This window comes from Ranitomeya imitator, chromosome 1 (genome assembly GCF_032444005.1).
Source record: "Ranitomeya imitator isolate aRanImi1 chromosome 1, aRanImi1.pri, whole genome shotgun sequence".
NCBI lineage: Eukaryota > Metazoa > Chordata > Amphibia > Anura > Dendrobatidae > Ranitomeya > Ranitomeya imitator.
The window spans coordinates 915,919,606-915,946,687 of record NC_091282.1 but is presented as its reverse complement, the minus strand read 5'-3'; the positions used below and the strand labels follow the sequence as shown (position 1 = coordinate 915,946,687).

The window sequence follows — 27,082 nt, the reverse complement described above, 5'->3', positions numbered from 1 at the left end:
GTACCAGAAAATGGTACCACAATAAACCACGTCCTGTCATGCAAAAATTTAAATTCTGACATACGTCCATTGGTAGAAAAATTGTAAAAGTTATGACTCTCAGACTATGTCGACACAAAAGCAAATTATTTTTATTCAGGGTATTTATTGCATAAAACCCATAAAACATAAATATAACATATAAATTTGTTATCACCATAATCAGGAATACACATACAATAAAGTGTGGCATAAAACTTAAAGAGTACCTGTCACCTGAAAAATGGTTATTAACGCTATTGTAGATATGGGGTTAATCTGCAGGTTAAAAGCATTGTGAATCTGCCCATTATTAATATATTGGTTAATGTGATACCGAACAGCTGTAGGAACAGGCGAGACCCATAAGCACAATAGCTGCCCCAGCCTGTCCTGCCTTATGTGCACTTATGCTCTATTTTATTCCTCCTTACGTAGATTGCAACGTTCAATATCTACATGAAATCATAGCATCGGACACGGGACCACATAATGATCCCAGTAGAAAACCCTACATATATGAAATTCAAGACTGTAACTGCAGAGATTTGGGGAACTCTGCCAACGTTTTTATTATTGTCTGTTTTATTGAAATGCAATATTTGTGGCAAAATGTCTATTAAATCAGTCACGTGCAGCTTTCAGGGTAAGACGGTGGGGTTCCAAATAATGAGAGGGAACGTCTAAACAGAACTAGTTGTAAGATATGATGTGTCTCCGGCACTTTCCAGCCATAGTTCCAAGACTTGGGTTTAACAATAAGCTTCAGACACACTCTTTTAATACTATGTACGGTGCTGCCTATAACAGCTGGAATCTTGTAGTCTGCTGCAATTTCAGTAAAAAGGAAGACAGAACCCCCACTGACCCATTATATGGAATCGGTTACGTTTTGGATCGGTCATATCCATCATCATCACAGAAGAAGAGAACACATGAAGTCAATGTGAACAGAACCTAATTATTACTCCATTTATTGAACACTTCTATCCAGCATTCAATTGACCCACATCGAAAAGTTGCTGCACCCCATGCCCAAATAGCAGTCTTTTTATGTTACAGAGATGGTTCATTTTGGTCACCTTGGTCAGTTGATAATATGAATTTTTCACTATGCCAAGCCCCCAAAAATATAGATTTCCTCACTACCTGGTCATTCAGATATTGGTTTGATTTGTAGTCTTGATTATCACCTCGCTTTATTACCTTTTTACATTTCATTGTTAGAATATGGACAGATGACTTGTCCCCGTACAGCCTAGAATTCATGAGAAGTTTTTGAGCATTGTCAAGTCGTCAAGGGCCCAATGGTTGTTTTTGTAGCCTCCGAGATGTTGTGAAAAGCAGTCTTAGAAGTCACTAACATGTCCTCTCCATCTCTACCACTTACTGACCAATAATAATGACTGCTGGCCTGCCCTGACAGGTGGCAGCGGAGGCAGATGGAGTGTGCTTTAATTTACTTACAACACTATTCATAGTGAAGTCACGGACAATTGGTGGCTATTTTGGGGAGCTGCATATAGAGCTCTAGATTAGAGGAATTGTGGCACAGGGTATGTTGACTATAAAATTTACAGACATAATCAGATCTTTTATTTGGACTGCAGTGTCAAAGGGAATCTGTCAGCAAGAGACCATGATTCCAGTGATGTGTCACTTACTGAGCCGCTTACTGTAATTTTGATAAAACCTCTGCTGCATATCTCAATGTTGAGACCTTTATAACTCCTCCGCACTGATTGGCAGTTTTCTGCCCATGCGCAGTGTACACAGAAAGCTGCCAATCAGAGGTGGGTAGTGGGGTTATACAGAGCTCATGAATATGGAGGACTACATGGCAGCAGGTTTACTAGTCCTCTAGTGATAATCTCCTGCTGATAAAACAGTGATTTTATAAAAACTACATCAAGCAGCCCAATAAGTGACACATCTCTGGAATCAGGGTCTCTGTCTCTACGTTATGCTGCTCTCAGATTAGTTTGCAAAAACCTGGTAACAGATTCCCTTTAATATTCTTGTATAAACTTTGTCTCTTTGCACTCATGAATTCAAGGACAGTAGGAAGGGATGTATAGAATAACACTGGATGGGAAAGACATTTAATAAGGAAATATTTGGTTTGAGTTATTGCTCCTAAAGATGCTGCAGTCAACTAGTACAGGGGGCCGTTACTTTTTTTTACATGAGATTCGTGTGTAGTGCATTACCTTGATGAGTGAAATAGGAATTACTGTATTTTTCGACTATGAGATGCGCCCCAAATTTTTGGAGATAAAGAGGAAAATGTTTTTTTATAAGATGGGGGTCCATCGTATAGTCCGAATTTAAGGTATCTTACCTGGGGGTGGCGATGGAGCAGGGTCACAGGAGGCAAGGTCCTTTCCTTGGAAGCCAGTGGCGGCAGAAGTGGAGCAATGCTGCGGGTCCTGGGTAGGATAAGTGGGTGCCCCAGCGGTGCGATGCCGCAGGCCTGGTGTCGGTGGTGAGGCAGAGCAGAGTGCATTTCTTTCCTGGTCGGCCATTTTCCTGAAGCCATGGGCCACTGGAGGCGGTGCATTTGCAGACTTGCATCTCGGCCCAGCCAAGATCTCAATCTGCGCAAGAGCCACCTCCGGCGGCCATCTTCCTAATGCCGTGGGCTTAAGGGAAATGACCGCCTCCAAGGTGCTTGCGCAGACTGAGATCTCGGCCCAGACGAGATCCCAGTCTGCACATGCACAGCCTCCAGCTTCAGGATAATGTTCTCCTAAGGAAGGGACTCTGCCGCCTGTACTTCCACTCCACCACCCCCGTAAGCTACATTCGGACTATAAGACACACCCCCTATTTTCCCTCCAAATCTGGGAGAGAAAACGTGCGTCTGAGTTATAGTCTGAAAAATTGGGTAGATAAACACTGTATCAAGATCCCTTAGTTTTTTTCCTAAACAATGCAGCATTTTTAATACTTATATAATCCACATCAAGTTTTCTCTTCAAAGCTTTTTGTTGCAGAAGAGCTTCCATTCAATCAATCTGTTCTTCTGTAGAAAAATGTGTCTGAAGGAAACTGAGCTGAGATATAGGATAAAATGAATCCATTCACACTATTACATTTGTTTCTGAAAATAAAAATTCATCCCTCTCTTATCACACTCTGCAGCACATTGGTCACAATTGTTGAACATGCTAGTCATTTTCTAACTTTAGCCTGATAAATCAGCTTTGTTAGAGCAATATCATTTCTTAGCAGTTTGTATTAGCCTTATTTTTGCCAAGTTGGACATATAAAGGAAGCTCCATGTATAAATTATTAGCATAAAAAGTGATTTCCAGAAAAAATATAAATGAATGGTCTGTACATAGTAAATTATATAACTTACAGATAGGGCGGGTTAAAATGATTTCATCACCGTAAGCTTCCAAAATGAATGTGCTTCAGCCATGTTTTTTTTAAACATTGCATAGTTCTTGCTGCAAATGCAGCAGAAAGAGTACTGGAACCCCTTCATGTGAAACCAACCAGTCTAGTCCTATTATGCCAGCTGGCACATACCTCTGCCCACTTTTCTGTATACACTTCAGAGAATGGAGGACTTAGATATTAAAGGGAACCTGTCACCTGAATTTGGCGGGACCGGTTTTCGGTCATATGGGCGGAGTTTTCAGGTGTTTGATTCACCCTTTCCTTACCCGCTGGCTGCATGCTGTCCGCAATATTGGATTGAAGTTCATTATCTGTCCTCCGTAGTACACGCCTGCGCAAGAAAAGATTGCCTGGCGCAGGTATGTACTATGGAGGACAGAGCATGAACTTCAATCCAATATTGCGGCCAGCATGCAGCCAGCGGGTAAGGAAAGGGTGAATCAAACACCTGAAAACTCCGCCCATATGAGCGAAAACCGGTCCCGCCAAATTCAGGTGACAGGTTCCCTTTAAAATTAGTAGCCCCCTTTAGACTTACGGTAACTGTAATCAGAAACTGACAACAGAAATGGTCTCCAGTGTGAGGCACAGGTCTATCTGTGAGGGATGCTGGCCAGCAGAGGAACCGGGCTTGTGGCATGATAAGATTATATGAGTAAGTTAACTAACTTACTATTAGAATATTATATGTGACTAAACACCATTATGCAGTCTTGAGTTTGGAATAGTTATATTAAATCATTCCTGGTAACAGAGTCATTAAACAGTGTCATCGGCCTCTTTCAACAGGAAAACAATTAAGCAAGCGGTGCCAAAAAGAGATCAAGTTACTGGAAAATGAAATTTGCAAGTATCTTCTAATCACATTATTTCATTGACTATTACTTTTATGACATAGCTTATTATTGTAGCTATAAATACATTTGTATTAGTTCTACTGAAGGCATTCACATTGCATGGCATTACATTAAAGGACAGTCCTTCCCCAAATTGGGTAGAATTTTCCCACCTCAATGTTCTGTTTACTGGTGTGCTTGGCTATGGTGCTCACCTGCTGGGTAGTTGTTCTTCTTGTCTGTAGCAAATGCACTGGTCATCAGCTATGGTCTATGTTTTTTGACAGACAATGGATGAGAGCGTTGGTCAACTTTGACTAAATGTTTTCCATGCTCTTGCTTCAGGAAAGTAAGACCAGTGGCCCTACTGTTGAGGTGTAATCTTCCAACCAATCTCAGCCACCGCAGACCAAATTTTGGTGAAGGAAAGTTTCTTTTAATGTGCCTAAGTGATGTGTATCAAAAATATGGTTTGTGGCTCATTTTGGGGCTGGTAGTGCCTTTGCGGTCTATATTGGATGCAAGTAGGGCCGTTTAGTTTTGACTTTGAAACTATGAGGGCTGCTGAAACAGAATTTCTACCTCTTACCATTGTAATTTTTAGTTCCCAAATCACGTCCCCAGTCATTTTTTATTGTATCTTTATAGTGGTTGATCAATTTTTTTAATGCAGAATTCTAAATCTCCCACATAAATATATTTTAAAGATAACTTGCTACTTGTAGCCACAACTAGAAGGAGCACTGGTGCTCATTGCATTATTAGATTGTGTAAGCATCTGCATTAAGCTCCAATGCTCCTTCGAGTGGCATCTAGCTTAGTAAATATTACATGTCGTTGTATAAGGGCATTTGGCACCCTGTATAAGAAAAACTTCAATTGTCATTTAGACATATAGATATATTTACACCAAGAGTACTGTCTTAGAATTGTCTTCAGTCTTATACTCTCATTCACAGACAGATTTTACAGGGGAGAAAATTTGCTGTTTAGTTTTGACTAAAACCATCTCAGGACCAATAATAATAATAATAATCTTTATTTATATAGCGCCAACATATTCCGCAGCGTTTTACAGTTTAAGGCCGGCTTCACACTCAGCGTATGAAAATACGGTCCGTATATTACGGCCGTAATACGCTGAAATGTCCCGAAAATAGTGGTCCGTAGCTCCTCCGTAGGCAGGGTGTGTCAGCGTTTTTTGCGCATGGCATCCTCCGTATGTAATCCGTATGGCATCCGTACTGCGTGGTTTTCTCGCAGGCTTGCAAAACCAACATACCGCTATAGAAATGATCCATGTGTCCCAAAAAGAAAAAAATATATATATATACTGTCTATATATATATATATATATATATATATATATATATATATATATATATATATATGTCAGTAGACACATATATGTATATATATTACTATTTTTTCCAGCGCTATACAGCTTGAAAGCCGGTAATTCAATTACCGGCTTTTTCTTTCTCCTTCCTAAAACCCAACATGATTTGAGACATGGTTTACATACAGTAAACCATGTCTTCTCTCCATTTTTTTTGCAGATTCCACACTACTAATGTCAGTAGAGTGTATCTGCAAAATTTGGCCGTTCTAGCTCTTAAAATAAAGGGTTAAATGGCGGAAAAAATTGGCGTGGGCTCCCGCGCAATTTTCTCCGCCAGAGTAGTAAAGCCAGTGACTGAGAGCAGATATTAATAGCCTGGAGAGGGTCCATGGTTATTGGCCCCCCCCTGGCTAAAAATATCTGCCCCCAGCCACCCCAGAAAAGGCACATCTGGAAGATGCGCCTATTCTGGCACTTGGCCACTCTCTTCCCATTCCCGTGTAGCGGTGGGATATGGGGTAATGAAGGGTTAATGCCACCTTGCTATTGTAAGGTGACATTAAGCCTAATTAATAATGGAGAGGCGTCAATTATGACACCTATCCATTATTAATCCAATTGTAGTAAAGGGTTAAATAAAACACAAACACATTATTTAAAATTATTTTAATGAAATAAAAACAATGGTTGTTGGAGTATTTTATTCTACGCCCAATCCAGTCACTGAAGACCCTCGTTCTGTGAAAGAAAAAACATAATAAACCAACAATATACTTACCCTCCGCAGATCTGTAACGTCCAACGATGTAAATCCTTCTGAAGGGGTTAAAACATTTTGCAGCAAGGAGCTTTGCTAATGCAGGCTGCTCCTCACTGCAAAACCCCGGGGAATGAGGCTAAAAATAGATCAATGAGCTATATTTAGCTTCATTTGCGGTGAGGCGCCCTCTGCTGGATGTTCATAGATCGTGGGAACTTTCCTAGAAAGCCTGGGAGCTTTCTAGGTAAGTTCCCACGATCTATGAACATCCAGCAGAGGGCGCCTCACCGCAAATGAAGCTAAATATAGCTCATTGATCTATTTTTAGCCTCATTCCCCGGGGTTTTGCAGCGAGGAGCAGCCTGCATTAGCGGAACTCCTTGCTGCAAAATGTTTTAACCCCTTCAGAAGGATTTACATCGTTGGACGTTACAGATCTGCGGAGGGTAAGTATATTGTTGGTTTATTATGTTTTTTCTTTCAGAGAACGAGGGTCTTCAGTGACTGGATTGGGCGTAGAATAAAATACTCCAACAACCATTGTTTTTATTTCATTAAAATAATTTTAAATAATGTGTTTGTGTTTTATTTAACCCTTTACTACAATTGGATTAATAATGGATAGGTGTCATAATTGACGCCTCTCCATTATTAATTAGGCTTAATGTCACCTTACAATAGCAAGGTGGCATTAACCCTTCATTACCCCATATCCCACCGCTACACGGGAATGGGAAGAGAGTGGCCAAGTGCCAGAATAGGCGCATCTTCCAGATGTGCCTTTTCTGGGGTGGCTGGGGGCAGATATTTTTAGCCAGGGGGGGGCCAATAACCATGGACCCTCTCCAGGCTATTAATGTCTGCCCTCAGTCACTGGCTTTACTACTCTGGCGGAGAAAATTGCGCGGGAGCCCACGCCAATTTTTTCCGCCATTTAACCCTTTATTTTAAGAGCTAGAATGGCCAAATTTTGCAGATACACTCTACTGACATTAGTAGTGTGGAATCTGCAAAAAAAATGGAGAGAAGACATGGTTTACTGTATGTAAACCATGTCTCAAATCATGTCGGGTTTTAGGAAGGAGAAAGAAAAAGCCGGTAATTGAATTACCGGCTTTCAAGCTGTATAGCGCTGGAAAAAATAGTAATATATATACATATATGTGTCTCACTGACATATATATATATATACCTATTCTATGTGTACATATTTATTCTACCTATTCTACTGTAAGCTGTCAGTGTGATTTTACTGTACACCGCACTGAATTACCGGCTTTTCTCTCTAACAGCGCTGCGTATTTCTCGCAAGTCACACTGCTTGTCCGTGTGTAATCCGTATTTTTCACGCTTCCATAGACTTTCATTGGCGTATTTCTTGCGCAGTACGGTGACAAACGCAGCATGCTGCGATTTTGTACGGCCGTAGAAAGCCGTATAATACTGATCAGTAAAATACGGCAGATAGGAGCAGGGGCATAGAGAATAATTGTGCCGTATTTTTTGCGAGTTTTACGGACGTAGTTTCTGCGCTCTTACGTCCGTAAAACTCGCAAGTGTGAAGCCGGCCTAACAGTTTCAAACACAAACAGTAACAACGTTAACAATACAATAATTAAAGCGAAATAAAACGACCCTTCTCGTGAGAGCTTACAATCTACAATGAGGTGGGGGAGATACAAAGACCAGGTGTGTATTTACAATGATGTATTTACAATGATGGTCCAGCCATCCTCAGTGGGTGGGGGATAGATGGAGATAGTGAATGGGCTACACACACACACAAACATAAAATGACTTTGATTACTGAATGTGATAGGCCGTTCTGAACAAATGTGTTTTGAGCGAGCGCCTAAAACTATGCAAATTGTGGATGGTCCTAATATCTTGGTGTAGAGCATTCCAGAGGATTGGCGCAGCACGGGAGAAGTCTTGTAGTCAGGAGTGGGAGGTACGAAATAGTGCAGAGGTTAATCGAAAGTCAGATGCAGAGTGCAGCGGTCGGTTAGGCCGATAGACAGCAATGAGGGAGGAGATGTATGGGGGTGCCGTACTGTGGAGAGCTTTGTGGGTGAGAACAAGTACTTTGAATTGTATCCTGTAATGAATGGGCAGCCAGTGTAATGACTGGCGAAGAGCGGATGCGTTTGAGTAACGATTAGCCAGATGGAAGACCCTGGCTGCTGCATTAAGGATAGACTGGAGAGGGGAAAGTCGAGTAAGGGGGAGGCCAATTAATAGAGCGTTACAGTAGTCCAGGCGGGAGTGGATCAGGGTGACAGTGAGGGTTTTTGTTGTTTCCATGGTGAGAAAAGGGCGGATTCTAGAGATGTTCTTTAGATGTAAGCGGCATGAGCGGGCACAAGATTGTATATGGGAGGTGAAGGAGAGATCGGAGTCAAACATAACACCCAGACAGCGCGCCTGCTGCCGGGGTGTTATTATGGTGCCACCCACGGAGAGGGAAACGTCAGGTTTAGGGAGGTTAGTAGACGGCGGGAGCAGAAGAAGTTCAGTTTTGGAGAGGTTGAGTTTCAGATAGAGAGCGGACATGATGTTGGAGACTGCAGACAGGCAGTCAGTGGCGTTCTGTAGTACAGCGGGGGTAATGTCAGGGGTGGATGTGTATAGTTGTGTGTCATCGGCATAAAGATTGTACTGAAAGCCAAATCTGCTGATGATCTGTCCAATTGAGACAGAAGAGAAGGGGGCCAAGAACTGAGCCCTGAGGTACCCCGACAGTGAGAGGAAGAGGAGATGAAGTGGAGCCAGAGAACAGAACACTGAAGTACCACCATTGTCATGGCAATTAATTACACTGTGTCATAACTGAGCTGAATTGAAAGTTGGCAGCCACAAAAATTATGGTAAAGTACCTTAGTGTTGCGGAAATATTTGGAGCGAGCTCAGAAGTGTGTCTTAGTTCCAAACTTGACACTTACTTTCCAGTTTGGCTGAAAGCGTACAGGTATATTAGGTGCCAACTGAACAGCTGATTCTTGGTGTCTCTAGGATTAGACACTCATCATATTAGTACTGAACTACCTGCTATGAGATATAGTTAATAGATTCCCTTTGACTATGCATTTTGTTAACCTGCTCAACTGCATAGTCATAATATGTGGTACTGTCGCTATGCTTGCATGGAAAAGTGACAGCTGTGAATTGTAAATATAAATAGGCTTACGTTATTAAAAGGTTTGTCCAGTCTAGAAAACCCATTTTTATATGTCCCTTTAGGGAATTCTGAGCTAATGTTAGAAGGTCCCCTAATCAGGATCCTTATATTTGGGCCAAATTTTCCAGAGATACAAGATATCTCCTCTTGGACTGGAGATCCTTCTTCTGTCCTGCATTACAAAAACAACTCATTTTTTTGAATGGCACTGTATAATGCTTAGTTTCTCCATAATGCTTAATGGAAAGTTTCCCTGCAGATTAAACGGATTACTCAAGAGTCCCAACAGGGAAAATTTTGGTCAGCTCAATATTAAAGGATTGTTCGAACATGGAACTCATGTCTGTCTTATGATGTGCTTTCATTAATAGTCATAAGTCTGCAAATGTTATAGTAAATTTTTCTTCATGTCCATGATTCCATTTTTAATGGGTGGCCCACTTAATTTGTTGGAACTGCATCTCCAGATATAGGCAATATTACCTCTATATATATCTGTGACATTATTCTTTCCTTCCTATGACAGAAGACTGAAAATGAAAATGTTGATAGACAAAGTAGCTAATCTATCAAAGTATCTCTCCCATCTGTCAAATTATTGATCAACCTGTCTAACACTACATCTATATCAGAATTTCTTGTTTGAACATTGTGTAATCCATGGTATACCGTAATTTGGCTGGGTTATTGCACATTGACTTCATTTTTGGATCGGACATCACTGACAGCAGTAGCAGGGTATTTGGATGGAAATACTGTAGATACATTTTCTTATTATTACATTTCCCAGTGTGCTTTCCTACAAGTATCGCACTCTTATAAGGCAAGATAGAAGTCTCCGAGATGGGATAATTTTAATTTGTGTGCCGCAGGGCTTCAACATGAATGAGATTGTGTAACGATAATATCATTGAACTTTGCAATTATTTCATTAATGCAAATTTAGCTGGCCACAGAAAGAATCATTCCTACATATATAGCTGCCATCTAATTGTGAAGGCTTAATAGAGTAACGCCAGAAATATCCAGATTAAAAATGCTTCTTGTTATAACTCAAGAAAAACAGTTTCCTGTACATTGCTGTAATACTTGTCCAGTAGATGGCTGCTTTAGCACTGTCATGACATGCAGATATCAGACCTACAATTAGTTTATTTATATTTCATTTTTGTCAACGTTTTGCAGCTTTTTTATGATCAACGGTCCATTTTTGTTGAGTTGAATTATTATATTGATCTTTATTTGTACCACAACAATATATTCTGCAGAGGTAGAATACCAGACAGCATCCAAAAATACATAAGGAGAAAGGTCGCTGCCAATAATAGCTTACAGTCTAAATGTAATGAGGGAAGAGATGTGGTAGGTAAATGAAAGGTTGAAAAATGGAAATAAGGCTGCATAAATCAGTCACCAACTTCAATCCAATTCAGTTCTGTAGGTAATGACCCAAATAATAAAAGCAAGGAAGCATAACCACAATTTGGGTACATGGAAGGGAGGCGTAGAATAAGTCATCAGTTTTGAGTTACCGTACATACATTTGATTCAATAATCAGTAGCAGTTAATGGAAAAACTCATTGAAGGGGAGGTTTTGCATTGTGTGTGATCTTCCCACGGCATCTGGCGTCTAACAAATATTTTGGTAAATATACAACATACGATTTAGATCCAAAGTGATTTTGCTGAAACATTTGACATTTTGATACACATCCTCAAAGTGCAATGCCTTCTAGTATTTGTGTGTTTTCTATTTCCACTTCGGGATAGTCAATGAAAGTAATAGACTTTGTCAGTGATTTAATTAGAAATAATCTGTTTAAGGGAAAACAAGAGGAGCTTTCACTTTACCTAAGGGAGCACGAAACATCTCCCTGTACGAGTCCAGAGAGTCTAAAAACACTGTTGGTAAGTGACATCTCAGATCTTTAGAGATGTGAGATGATGACTGCAGGCTTCGGAGGTCCTTAGCAACAATTGCTTTAGAAGAGACAAAATGTTCTTATTTCAGATCCCTAAAACCATTGGCAAATTAAGTAAAACTCAGTAGATTAACTACCGTATTCTGAAATGATTCTCTATGATAATAAGAATGAACATTTTGTCTGTCTGTTATTTTCCGCAGGAGCACTGAAAACAACAGATTCCAGCAAACTTAACTTTTTATGCCTATGAAAATGCCAAGCTGTTGTTCCTCAAAATGTAGTAGCAACTAATCTTTTTTCCCTTCTTTATAGCTTGATGCAGGATCCATATTGGATAGCTTTTTATCTATGTAATGCTATGCTGTGCTAACCTTCGCTCTTATCTTTTCTTCTGCTTGATCACAACACATGTATAGGCTACCTTAAGATGTTTGACATCCCTCCTGGTGCTAAACATGTGTTTATCCAAGAAGACGAGGCTTCCCCTCATGTTCTTGGTAAGTCTTTCATTCTGGATTTGGTAAAATCCCAAAAGTAAGATCCCTATATAAGATGATACTCAAAGAATTAAATTGTATTGTGTGGTTATTTTTGGCATTCTATTTTTGCAGTAGGGCTTTATTTAAAAAGTATAACTTGTTTGACATCTACGCTTTAACATCCACGGTACAAAGCAGATTGCAGAATGAACGTTGTTGATGGTGTTGTTCATAACTCTTATCCATCTTCTTCTAAATTATACTTTGAAGGGAAGCTGTCACATGATTCATGCTACCCAAACCGCAGGCATGAATCAGACCCTGGCTGCATGAGAAATTAAAATGGAAAAAAAAGTTAAAGTTCCATCCGGGGACCATAGCTGGAGACCTGACTATTCTGGGGAGGTTCTTCCCAGCACTGCTATAGGTTATTGATCGGTCTCACACTATGTATACAATCGTGCAGCCAGGATCTGATTCATGCTGAAGGCAGGTTGGGCAGCATGAATCAGATGACAGGCTCACATTATTCTGATCAGTTCTAAATCAGCTTAAGAAAACATTCAGGGGAAGAGAGATAAGAGTTACAAACCTTGCCATTAATACTAGCTCACAGATTTAACTGGTAACTCATTTTACAATCTGCTATGTACTGTGATTCCTAAAAGTGCTCGTAAAAGGTCCAAAAAAGTACAAAATGCTCATAACCAAAATGCTTTTTATTATTGTAGTTGCGTTAAAAGAATAAAATTAAAATTGCCCCCAAAAATGTCTTTCAACTTAATTTTTTTTTATTAGTTACGTTTTTTTAAACTAACATTGTATGTGTCATACTTTGTATTATATACATTTGGTTTAGTCACATGCATCAAATTTGATAAAACAATGTTTGAAAGAAATCTACAGTGTATGAACATACTCTTGTTTATTAGGTCTTCTAACAAAAGTGTGAGGAGGCTGGCCACTAAAGCAGTTGTTCCTTCACACCTTGTTTATGAATGCTCTGACGGGCGCACTAACTAATGCCCACTTTCTGGTACCAGGAACCTGAATTACAAAGTATATTCGCCTACAATGCTCTCTTCACTACAGCAAATTTATTAAATATTTTTAAAGCTTTTGTATGAAAAATCTTTTTTTCATGCAATTGCACATACAGAATAATGAGTTTAGGTCATGTGACGATAATTCTTCCAACAATCATTGTTTTAAACACTAATCTTTTTACCATTATTATGTTTTTCTAGATGGTGGCCCGATTATAATGCATCGGGTATTCTAGAATATGTATGTAGTTTATTTATGAAGTTATCAGAATAATGCAATTTATACACAGGATTCGGCTGACCAATTAGCGAAGCGTGGTTCAAATTCCGTGCCAATTCGTGGCCAGACTGCGCATGTCACTGATTGGTCATGCCTGGCCGCGAACAATCAGGGAAGCCAGGGCATGCTCCAGGTTTTTGAGGGCCCCGGGCGAAAGAGTCTCAGTGGGCCCCCCTGTTTAACACATACCATGATTCATGATGCACAGATACAGCAGAGAAATATAGCACAGCCAAGTAGCATACAGTAGTATATAACCCAGCCCATGTAGTATATAACACAGCCCACGTAGTATATAACACAGCCCACGTAGTATATAGCACAGACATGTAGTATATTGCCCAGCCACGTAGTATATTGCACAGCCACATAATATATTGCACAGCCACGTAGTATATAGCACAGCCTTGTAGTATATAGCACAGAGACGTAGTATATAACACAGCCCACGCAGTATATAACACAGGCCACGTAGTATAGAGCACAGCGATGTATATTGCCCAGCCACGTAATATATACCACAGCCACATCGTATATAGCACAGAGACATAGTATATAACACAGCCCATGCAGTATATAACACAGTCCATACAGTATATAACACAGCTTACGTAGTATATTGCCCAGCCACGTAATATATTGCGCAGCCACGTAGTATATAGCACAGAAACGTAGTATATAACACAGCCCACGCAGTATATAACACAGGCCATGTAGTATAGAGCACAGCGATGTAGTATATTGCCCAGCCATGTAATATATACCACAGCCACGTAGTATATAGCACTGAGACGTAGTATATAACACGGTCCATGCAGTATCTAACACAGTCCATACAGTATATAACACAGCTTACATAGTATATTGCCCAGCCACGTAATATATTGCGCAGCCACTTAGTATATAGCACAGAGACGTAGTATATAACACAGCCCACGCAGTATATAACACAGGCCACGTAGTATAGAGCACAGCGATGTAGTATATTGCCCAGCCACGTAATATATACCACAGCCACATCGTATATAGCACAGAGACATAGTATATAACACAGCCCATGCAGTATATAACACAGTCCATACAGTATATAACACAGCTTACGTAGTATATTGCCCAGCCACGTAATATATTGCGCAGCCACGTAGTATATAGCACAGAGATGTAGTATATAAGACAGCCCACGCAGTATATAACACAGGCCACGTAGTATAGAGCACAGCGATGTAGTATATTGCCCAGCCATGTAATATATACCACAGCCACGTAGTATATAGCACTTAGACGTAGTATATAACACGGTCCATGCAGTATCTAACACAGCCCACGTAGTATATAGCAATGTGGGCACCATATCCCTGTTAAAAAAAGAATTAAAATAAAAAATAGTTATATACTCACCTTCCGTTGGCCCCCAGATCCAGCCCTGGCGTTTACCAATGCTCCTCGTGACGCTTCGGTCCCAAGAATGCATTGTGGTCTCGAGAGATGATGAAGTAGCGGTCTCACGAGACCGCTACATCATCACCTCGCAAGACCACAATGCATGGACCGGAGCATCGCGAGGAGCAGCGGGAAAGGCGATGGAAGGTGAGAATATAATGATTTTGGATTTTGTTTATTATTTTTAACATTAGATCTTTTTACTATTGATGCTGCATACGCAGCATCAATAGTAAAACGTTGGTCACACAGGGTTAATAGCAGCGTTAATGGACTGCGTTACACCGCGGCATAACGCGGTGTAACGCAGCCATTAACCTTGTGTGAGCGCTGACTGGAGGGGGCACTGACAGAAAGTAGGAAGGGGCGAATTCGCGGTCGGACTGTGCCCGACCAATCAGTGACGCGGGATTTCCGTGACAGACAGACAGACAGACATAAAGACAGACAGACAGACGGAGTACCCCTTAGACGATTATATATATATAGATGTAGTGCAAACTGTTTAATTCTGTTTAAGCACATGCATTTCTGACAATTTTGTTTATCACAGTTTAGGCAATACTGGATGTTTAAAAAATGTGTAGAATTTCCAAATTTATCCAGATGTGTGGATTCTGGATCATGTTGATGTATTTAGATTTTCTTCAACATTTGTTGTAAAAACTTTAATTTTTATCTGTTTGTATTGATATATTTTGATTAGATAAAAACCTAACACCACAGTTATTTTTTTATCTAAATGCTTGTATTTTAGGCTCAAGGGGTTCACCCCGCTGTTAGACAAGCTAATTGTGATACATAGTGGCTGTAGAATCCAACTAGTTCAAAAGTTATAATAAGAATTTAGGAAGGAGAGATATGGGGAGGGATTTTTTTGACAATTAGTTCCAACACAATATAGTGACCTGTCAGCTCCTTATTGTAAGGATACAGTGATAAACTCTTTTATCACACCTAAATATTCAGATTTGGAGGAAGGATTTGATTTATTGCACCAACAATTTGCACAGTATTTCCATGAAAATAAATGTAAAAATGTATGCCAGAAATGTCTACTGAGTATATATTCATTTACATTTTCTTTAAAACATAAGAATTTGTGGAGCCTAATAAACATTAGAAGATTGACCGCATTTCATGAATATATATTTATTCCCTCGCTCACTGCTTTTATGAAGAGCAAGGTTGAGGCGAATGGAAATTCCCAGATTTTGCCACACAAATCTGGCAGCAGAGGACTGTCCTAATTGCTAACCCAGACTTTATTATATGCAGCACGTAGACGAGAAGTTTGGTATTCTACCCAACCTTTCCTGTATCTGATATTCCAACCTTATTTTAGTAAGTACGGTAGTTATTAATATATGCACTGCTTGAACAAAAGTATTGGGACATTGCACCTAAACAGGTTTTTATGGCATCTCATTTGAAATCCATATCCAGGCATAAATACAGTTAGTACCCCCTTTGCAGTAGTCCCTTTCTGGGTAAGCTTTGTGCAAGATGCTGGACTGTGTTTGAGGACATTTTTGGCCATACATCCAGAAGAGCATTTGTGAGGTCAGACACTGTTCAGAGGGCCTGGCTCACAATTCACAGTTCAACTTCATCCTAAAAGTGTTTGGTGGAGTTGAGGTCAGGGCTCTGTGCAGGGCAGGCAAGTTTTTTCACACTAAATTCACCCAACCATGCCTTTATGGACATTGATTTGTGCACTGGGGCACAGTCATGGGAAACAGAAAAGGACCTTCATGAAACTGTTCTCACAAAGTGGGAGCATACAGTTGTCCAAAATGTCTTAGTGTGCTGGACCATTAAGTAATTTCTTCTCTGGAACAAAAGGCCCTAGGCTAACCTCTGAATGGTATATATATATATATGTATATATATATATATATATATATACTAGATTGTGGCCCGATTCTAACGCATCAGGTATATTATAGAGTATGCATGTCCCCGTAGTATATGGACAATGATGATTCCAGAATTCGCGGCAGACTGTGTCTGTCGCTGCTTGGTCGTGGCGGCCTCGACCAATCAGAGATGCGGGATGGCTACGTCCTTTATGACATCATCGTCGCTGTGCCCGTCGCTGATTGGTCGAGGCCTGGCGGCCTCGACCAATCAGAGACGCGGGATTTCTACGTCGATGCTGTGCCGGTCTCTGATTGGTCTAACGCATCGGGTATTCTAGAATATGCATGTCCCCGTAGTATATGGACAATGATGATTCCAGAATTCGCGGCAGATTGTGCCCGTCGCTGATTGGTCGAGGCAACCTTTATGACATCATCGTCGCCATGGCAACCATTATGACATCTACGTCGATACTGTGCCCGTCGCTGAATCAGAAACGTGAGATGTCTACGTCCTTTATGACATCATCGTCGCTGTGCCCGTTGCTGATTGGTCGATGCCTGGCGGCCTCAACCAATCAGACGCGGGATTTCTACGTCCTTTATGACATCATCGTCGCTGTGCCCGTTGCTGATTGGTCGAGGCCTGGCGGCCTCGACCAATCAGAGACGCGGGATTTCTATGTCGATGCTGTGCCGGTCTCTGATTGGTCAAGGCCTGGCGGCCTCGACCAATCAGAAAGCCGGGATTTCCAGGACAGACAGACAGACAGACAGAAAGACAGACAGACAGAAAGACAGACAGACAGACGGAAAAACCCTTAGACAATTATATATATATATAATGTGTGTATGTATGTATGTATGTGTATATATATATACACAGGGTGGCCCAAAAGTAGGTGGACAGTATGTGTAATAGGGTTATGAAGGGAGAGATTTATCAAACATAACATGTAAAGTGAAACTGACTCAGTTGCCCTTAGCAACCAATCAGATTCCACTTTTCATTTTCCAAAGAGTCTGTGAAGAATGAAACGTGGAATCTGATTGGTTGCTAAGGGCAACTGAGTCAGTTTCACTTTACACCATGTTTGATAAATCTCCCCCTTCATAACCCTATTACACATACTGTCCACCTACTTTTGGACCACCCTGTATATTGTGAGGCAGTGATGACTGTTACAGCTAGGGGGCACTGTATGTTCTCAGAATACTCACGTGTTTCTCAACGCAGTGATCCAGAACACTGCCCCCATCCCTTACGGGAAATATGCAAATGCATGTAAAGTAAGCTGCGGAGACACCATCACGTGTTTCTCAATGCAGGCAATGAATAGCCAGGCCTTTCCCCGGGATCACTGCGTTGAGAAACACGTGATGGTGTCTCCGCGGTGTTGGATGTTTTGGTCTCCCCGAGGTCATTCATCTGTACCTTCACAGCCTTTTACTAGGCACTGCTCCTAATAGCCAGTTTCCTACTCCACACTGATGAGGGGCAAAAACCCTGAAACAGCTGTCTGTGGATGGATACCATGCTTGGCATAGGTGGTTTTCCTTTATTGGATGTTTTCCTTTATTGGATGCTGCCCTTCCCATGGTTGTTCCTTCCCGGGAAAAGGCCTGGCTATTCATTGCTTGCGGTGAGAAACACGTGATGGTGTCTCCGCAGCTTACTTTACATGTCAAATAAAGGAAGTCGTGTACTATGAACTATGTGTGTGATGTGTAACATGGCGGTTTATGACGTGTAAATAAACCGCATGGACTGTTTAATGGAGAAAATCGTGCCTGTATGACTGAATCCCTTTTCTAAGCGAGTGTCCCCAACACAAGCAGTAAGCACTATCTTGCTACATATATATATGTATGCACATATACATATTTATATCTAAGGGTACGTTCACATTTGCGGTTTGCGCCGCAGCGTCGCCGCCACAACAAAACGCATGCGTCGTGCGGCCCTATCTTTAACATTGGGGCCGCATGTGCATGCGTTTTGTTGCGTTTTGTTGCGTTTTACGCCGCATGCGGCGTTAGGGCGCACCTGCCTGGGCGCGTCAAACGCAACATGTTGCATTTTTCGGGCGGCGCCGACCTTTTCAAAAACGCATGCGTCGTGCGGCCCTATCTTTTAACATTGGCGCCGCATGGGCCGCATGTGCATGCGTTTTGCTGCGTTTTTGTTTGCGTTGTGCGTTGCGGCGACGACGCTGCGGCGCACAACGCAAATGTGAACTTAGACTAATATATAAAGCTGAATGTGTGTATGTGTGTGTGTGTGTGTATGTGTGTATGTCCGGGATTGGCATCTGCACCGTCACAGCTACAGCCACAAAATTTTGCACGGTCACACGTCTGGACCCCGAGAGCGTCATAGGCTATGTTGTGAGGCGAAATTTTTACCCCGCGCGTTCCAATTCACCAAACAATTTTGCCCCTATCTACATAATGGGGAAAAATGAAAGGAAAAGTGTAGGAGGCAAATTGACAGCTGCCAGATGTGAGCAAGGGGGACTTAAAGAATGAGAGCGATGGCGCCAAAGAGTATATACCGTACAGTTGCTAAGGTGGGGCCCCAACATGGGATACACACACTACCACGTGCTTGAACACATATTACCCTCAGCACACATTTCACCACAAATACACCAACCTCGCCACATAAAAGTCGAAACACAAAAGTCGCCGCTCAAAACTCGCCACGTGCAAAACTCGCCACATGCAAAAACTAGGCTCTTGCAAAACTCGCCACAAGTGCAAAACTCACCTCATGGAAAACTCGCCACACGCAAAACTTGCACACGCGGAAAAATGGCCACATGCACAAAAGTTGCAACACATGCAAAAGTTGCCTCACACAGAACTTGGACATACTCAAAAGGCACCACACATAAAACTCGCCACGCGCAAAACTCGCCATGCGCAAAAATTGCTGCACACAACTTGCTACACTAACCTGTCACATGCAACTCGACACACAAAAAGTTGCTACACGCATGTTGCCACACAAAACTCATCTCACAAAAGTCGCTATATGCATGTCGTCACACGCATCTCAACACACACAACTTGACAAACGAAACTCGCCCTAAAACACACACAAGTCTGGTATTATCCTTCAAAAATAAAAATCTGATTAATAAGCAGACAAACTACAACAAATGTACCATATAGGAAATACGGCAGCTGTCAGTCACATGACCTGTCTATTATGTGTATGTGTGAGCTAATATATACTGCCAGGGGGAGGGCTTCCTGTTGGCTGGGAATTTATCAGGCTGCCAATTTAGCTTACAAATACTGAGGTAAAAATACTGAGCAAATAACGTGTGAATGAGGTCTAATACAGGAGGAGATGACACACAGGTATATACTATATACAGGGGAGATGACACACAGATATATACTATATACAGGAGAGCTGACACACAGGTATATACTATATAGCGGAGGAGATGACTTACAGGTACATATATATACAGGAGGAGATGACATACAGGTATATACTATATACAGGAGGAGATGACCTACAGGTATATACTATATACAGGAGGAGATGACATACAGGTATATGCTATATATAGAAGATGACATGCAGGTATATACTATATACAGGAGGAGATGACACAGATATATACTATATACAGGGGAGATGACACACAGGTATATACTATATATAGAAGGAGATGACATCCAGGTATATACTATATATAGGGGAGATGACACACAGCAGGTATATACTATATACAGGGGAGATGACATACAGGTGTATAGTATATACAGGAGATGACGTACAGATGTATACTATATATAAGGGAGATGACACACATGTATATACTGAGGTGATGAGGTGAAAATGAGAGGTGTGAGGTGAAAATGAAAAGGTGTGAGTGCAAAATGAGAGGAGTGAGGAAAAATAGTGGAGTGATCAGAAAATGACAGATGTGATGTTGAAATGACAAGTGTTAGGGGGGAATGAGAGGACTGAGGGAGAAAATGAGAGGTGTGAGGGAGAAAATGAGAGATGTGAGGGGGAAAATGAAAGATGTGATTGGGAAAATGAGAGGCGTGATGGGAAAATAAGAGAAGTGAGGTACTATAACTAACCACAGATATTTACTATGCCCAGGCAACGCCGGGCTCTTCAGCTAGTACACATATATATATTGAAGAATATTTATTTAAATGACATTGAGAATTGCTCTGTTTAAAGCTCATGTTGAAATCACATTGCAATCAGATCACATTCGCATGTAGATAGGACCTCATTCGGTTTGGATGCTAGGTGCTAAAAATCGCATAGTGCTTTCAAGAAAATCGCATGACACTTGCATGACACTCATCCTACTCGACCGATATCGGACCGTTTTTTTTTACAGTGATGGATATGAGCCCTAAGTGTTTGCACCTTACTCCCATTTTGATTATCATTTAATGTATCTTGAATATATTTAGGTAAAAGCAAAAACTTGTGTCACTGTCAAAACATATCTGGATCTAGCTATTGTAATGCAATCCCCAAATTAAGCAAATTAAAATGCTAAGGTTTTCAGATTTTCTGCCAACAAGACATTACGTTGCTGGAAAATGACCTATGTCATCTGGGACTGAAGAGCATTTTATGTAGGCAAATGGGAACATCATTCATTTTCATGGAATCTTAATCTGATATTTTGAGCTCAGGCACAGAACGTATCTCTTCACAGTGTTATGAATAATGTATATGCTAGGACATTTAGGTGAGGAGATGGAAATGATGTAAGCAAGCGTTTTGAATTTGGTCAAGGACGATATGCTGTGTACATTGTGTGGTGCTATGAAAATATGTATGTGCAGAAAACATAATCAGCCCCCAGTCAAAAAAATAATGATTCAAATCTAATGCTTGTGACTAATAAGCCATTTAAGGGTTTCCTAACACTTTCTGCTATAGTGTTTCTGAGGCATCTGAGGACACATAATTGAGTGCCAGCTTACTGTGACTGCAACTTTCTTTACCAGAGAAATGGCAGCCAAAGTACAGCTTGTTAACTTCACCAAGTCTCGCTACTCTTTTTAAGAACTGAAAAGGGCTTTGCTGCCCCCTTGAGGGTGAGTTTTACACAAAAAGAATCATCAGATACCTGAGATTACGTATGACACATACAGGTGCTTCGCACAAAATTATAATGTCATCAAAAAGTTAATTTACTTAAGTTCTTCAATACAAAAAGTGAAACTCATATATAGAGTCATTACAAACAGAGTGATCTATTTCAAGTGGTTATTTCTGACCATGTTGATAATTATTGCTTGCAGCCAATGAAAACCTAAAAGTCATTATCTCAGTAAATTAGAATAATTAACAAAAACACCTGCAAAGGCTTCCTAGCATTTAAAAAGGTCCATTAGTCTGTTTCAGTAGGCTCCACAATCATTGGGTTGACTGCTGACTTGACAGATGTCCAGAAGGCAGTCATTGACACACTCCACAAGGAGGATAAGCCACAAAAGGTCATTGCTAAAAAAGCTGGGTGTTCACAGAGTGCAGTATCCAAGCATATTAATGGAAAATTAAGTGGAATGAAAAAGTGTGCTAGAAAAAGGTGCACAAGCAACCGGGATAACCGCAGCCTTGAAAGGATTGTTAAGAAAATTTGGAGGAGATTCACAAGGAGTGGACTGCTTCTGGAGTCATTGCTTCAAGAGCCACCACACACAGATGTATCCAGGACATGGGCTACAAGTGTCGTATTCCTTGTGTCAAGCCACTCATGACCAATGGACAACACCAAGCTGCTTGAGGTCTAGTGTGAAGTTTCCACAATCTTTGATGGTTTCGGGAGCCATGTCATCTGCTTGTATGCGTCCACTGTGTTTTATCAAGACCAAAGTCAGCCATCTACCAGGAAATCTTAGAGCACTTCATGCTTCGCTCTGCCGACAAGCTTTTTGGAGATGGTAATTTCATTCTCCATCAAAACTTGGCACCTGTCCACACTGCCAAAAGTATCAATACCTGGTATAAAGACAACATTATCACTGTGCTTCGTGGGCCAGCAAAATCACCTGACCTTAACCCCATAGAGAATCTATGGGGTACTGTGAGGAGGAAGATGAGAGACACCAGAACCAACAATGCAGATGAGCTGAAGGCTGCTATCAAAGCAACCTGGGCTTCCATAACACCTCAGCAGTGCCACAGGCTGATCGCCTCCATGCCACGCTGCATTGATGAAGTAATTGATGAAAAAGTAGCCCCCGCCAAGTATTTAGTGCATTTACTGAACATACATTTCAGTAGGCCAACAATTCGGATTTTAAAATAATTTTTCAAGCTGGTGTTATAAAGTATTCTAATTTACTGATATAATGACTGTTGGGTCTTCATTGGCTGTAAGCCATAATCATCAACATTAACAGAAACAAACACTTAAAATAGATAACTCTGTGTGTAATGAATCTATATAATATATGAGTTTCACTTTTTGTATTGAAGAACAAATAAATTAACTTTTTGTTGATATTCTAATTTTGTGAGAAGCACCTTTCAGCGTTTTTGCGGTGTTTGCAGCATTCTTTTCAACTATAGAAAACATTGTGAAAGTTAAAGTACGCTGCAAAAAACACAACAAACTTTTTGTGGCTTTATTGAAACATTTTGATGAATAAAACTTTAGGAAAAAGTACTGTGGGCAAAACGCTGCAAATGAACATAGCCCTATAGGTAGTGGTTATTTGAGGATTGCTTGTTATTGTCTCTTGTATCAAAGATTCTGCACAAGAGAAAGAATGCATTGAGGCAAAGCTAGACATATAATTATAACATATAATTAAAAAATGATTATTATTGATAAATATCTATATATATACAGTATATATATATATATATATATATATACATATATATAAATATATATATATATATATGTGTGTGTGTGTTTTATTTTTGTCATATTATTGATTTCTTTGCCCATAAACATATACAATCCTAGGTATGTGTACCTTACTTGTATTATGTGTAAAACATAATGCTATCTTGCTTTGGATAGCATTTATGTATTTATGGCATGAAACGTATAACAATTCTCTAGGGCTGTACCTCGTAGGTCTAGTATTTATGTGACTGATACTTTGTTGCGCACAATTAAATAAATGTTTCCTTCTATAAGCCATTAAAAACCAGGCAACAGGACATTATATTCTGAATGGAAAAGGTGAAGACACCAAGTCTCGGTCCTTCATAGATCTCGGTGTTGAATGGGAGTACATAATTGAAGATGACATTGAGACTGTACACACTGATGGGCCATTGCATGATCCTATTGTGGTGTTGGTAAGTAATAGCAGTTCCCTTTTATTTTGACCTCCCAATACTTACATGCAGGAGTTGGCAGAGTAGTCTATTAATTTTGTTGGTAAAGTAAGGAATAATAGTCAATTTATTGAGTGATTGTCCATCTGAAAACTAGCCTCACACCTTCCCTTCATCCACATCCTCTCCCATCCTATGGTTCAACTAGATGGACATAAAAAATTTTTTACTACCTATGTAACATTATCATGTTGAACTTTAGTCTTTTGTCTTCTGAATCAAGTACAGGCTGGAAAGTGAGGATGATGAAATCTGGGATATGTTTAGTATACTTGTTCAAAAGCAAAATTTGTATTTCTCCTTCACCTCATTGGGGACACAGGACCATGGGAGTATGCTACTGCCGCTAGGAGGCTAACACTAAGTGAATCCTAAAAAAGTTAGCTCCTCCTCTGCAGTATATACCCTCATGCTGGCTCCAGAAGAACCAGTTCATGCTTAGTGTCTGTAAAAGGCACACTGGTCTGCTTTTTCAGACCACCTTTTTCTTTTCTTTTCCTACGAAGACAAGGTGGGGCGACAGACCCTATTGAAAGGGCCCGATCTCCCCAAACCAACAACAGGCGAGTATGTGAAGTGTCGCCTCCACAAATCCTCTCTTGCGACGTGGGACATTTTACCGGACACAGCCCTGTCCACCCTAAGGTAGTGAAACCCTAGGCTGCACAGAGGCACAGATTTAGTCTGTGCAGCCCCCACTGCATCACCAATGTTTTCTACTGCGGTGATGGAAGGAGGCGGACAGTCCTCATCCCTTACAAGGGAGGATGGATTGAGGGTACCTGCACTGCCCATATTACAGCCCCCTCCCTCTAACCTGGATCTTCATGGAGTGATTATATGAAGAAGCGGGGCTGGGAGGGCTCATGCAGCATTGCGTTCCTATCCAGCATTAGCGTCGCGCCGGCGCTGTAACTTTACTCCCCGACTTCGGCCTCTACTAGGCCGCAGGCTGGTAGCTCCGCCCCTAGCGCGCATTTTTCCGGCGGCCCCGCCTGCAAGTGCGCGTATTTCCAGCGGCCCCGTCCACCTGCCCGGCACTTCTCAGAGAGGCGCCTCTTTTGAATCTGGATGAGGGCACTACCGACCAGCTGCAAATCTCACATGATCTCCGCAGATCCAGGACGTTCACGGGTACAGGACCTGGGGTAAGCGCTGCAGCCCTATATCAGAATAGGCTGCGCCGGCACTTAGTACTACGGCACTATAACTGCTTCCCAGCAGTATATAGCCCATATTAACAAGGTATTAGCCAGGGGTACAGCATGTCAAGAAGATCCAACAAGTCCCATACGGTATTTTTCACATCATGTACCTCCTGTCACACTGCTTTCCTTCCAGAATAAGCAATTATGCGAAGCCTGCGATCCCGAAAGCACTCAGGAGCCCTTCGCTGCGACTGATCCCAGTGTACCTGGACTTTCTGAATGGGCCTCGTCTCTGTCACAGGCCATGGCATCACTGGCTAGAGCAATTAAGTCTCTTCAGGCCCACGACAGGGGTAAGGACAGCTCGCCTGTCTCAGAGAGATCCTCTATCTCGCAGGATCCGTCGGCCTGCAGGGGCCGCTCTCACTCAAAACATGCACAGGCAGCCAGAAAACTATCCCTTACAGCGTCTCCTGGGCCCTCCGGCGCCTCGGCACCCATGAGCTCTGTCTCTCGCTCCCTCTCACCAGAGGTTGGTAGCGAGCAGCACTCAGACTACGATTCTGATGGGCCCCTCAATCTAGATGCGCCTGGTTATCAGGAGACAGTTGATAGTCTCATTGAGGCTGTCAATCAAACCCTGGGGATTGATGAGGAATCCACTCTTACTGCAGGCCACAAAGTGTTGTTTAAACAGGCCAAACATTCCCATAGGATGTTCGGCAGTCACCCCGAGTTCGAAGACATAGTGCAGGAGCCAGACAAGTATTTTTCAGGCCAGAAGGCACTTGAAGCGAGATACCCAATTGCTTCGGATCTTCGCAAAAACTGGGCAGAATCCCCCCAGTGGATCCACCCGTATCGCGTTTGGCCTCCAAAACCCTGCTGTCTTTACCTAACGGATCCTCCATCAAGGATCCCACAGATTGCCTAATAGAGAGCCTTGCTCGCTTAGTCTTCGAGGTGTCGGGCTCAGCGCTATCCCCCTCCTTCACTGCAACATGGTGGCTAAGGCCATGGTATCCTGGGCGGAGTCTCTAAACAGAGCTTTGCAGGTTACTGACCTTCCACCGAAGGTTGCTGATCTTGCTACCCAAATCGCTTTGGCTGGGGACTTTTTGGTTAATGCATCCCTGGACGTGGCTAACTGCACGGCGCTTGTGGCCACATATGCTATTTCTATTAGGAAACCTCTGTGGCTCAGGACATGGCGAGCAGACTCTACTTCAAAAAAGTCTCTAACTTCTCTGCCTTAACAAAAGGGGTCATTTATTCGGTGAGAAGCTAGACCAGCTTGATATGGAAATTTGGTTTGGATAAATCTATCCGTGTGTGCTGCGGCCGCTCCCAATTATCAGATCAGATATGTTGAGCGCTCAAGAAAGAATGACTCTGACACAAAGTGACAGTTTAACATTCCATCAATACTGATCATTTATTTCCTAATACATAGTTTTTATAATTGCATATAGAAAGGAGTAGTTAGGGGTGGTTAGTTAATTAACATACAATTTAGTTATTGGTTATCTAAATATATATGGAATATTGTGATTAATGCACATATGAATGCTGCTTAAGCAACTAAAATGTAGCTCTCGACATTTAGGACAAAGTTGAGACATCTGACCAGCACTTAATACATTTGGCACTGTTGATCTGCCATTTCAGCAAGATTCAGTGATATTCTAGACATCAGTTCAGAACATCTGGTCCAACTTCCCGTTTTTTGGTGTTTGAGACATAGTGGAAAGTACCGAGAACTATCTGGCCTAGCTTATGTGGTTAAATTGAGCAATTGATTATAAAGTAGCTGAGTAGATAGTTATATATATTTGCTTTTATGTAAGTATATATGATTTAAAGGAGTATACATGCAAGTGAGATCTACATAATATACATATTTCTATCACAAGCCCCCCTTAGATATCACTTGCCCTAATCCTAGCCTCCTGTCCCAAAGCGCTGCAACTCTTTTGTGCTGCCGGTGAACTGACGTAAGCCT

General features: G+C 41.4%; 1 protein-coding gene across 1 annotated transcript in view; it reads left to right on the top strand.

The window, feature by feature from the left end:
• ADAMTS3 (ADAM metallopeptidase with thrombospondin type 1 motif 3) overlaps positions 1–27,082 on the top strand; it is a 377,062-nt gene that overhangs the window by 309,850 nt on the left and 40,130 nt on the right. Inside the window, exons 16-17 of the mRNA XM_069743515.1 lie at positions 11,885–11,965; positions 23,730–23,893. Coding sequence (XP_069599616.1) covers positions 11,885–11,965; positions 23,730–23,893 — 245 coding nt within the window. The remainder of the gene's footprint in view (positions 1–11,884; positions 11,966–23,729; positions 23,894–27,082) is intronic.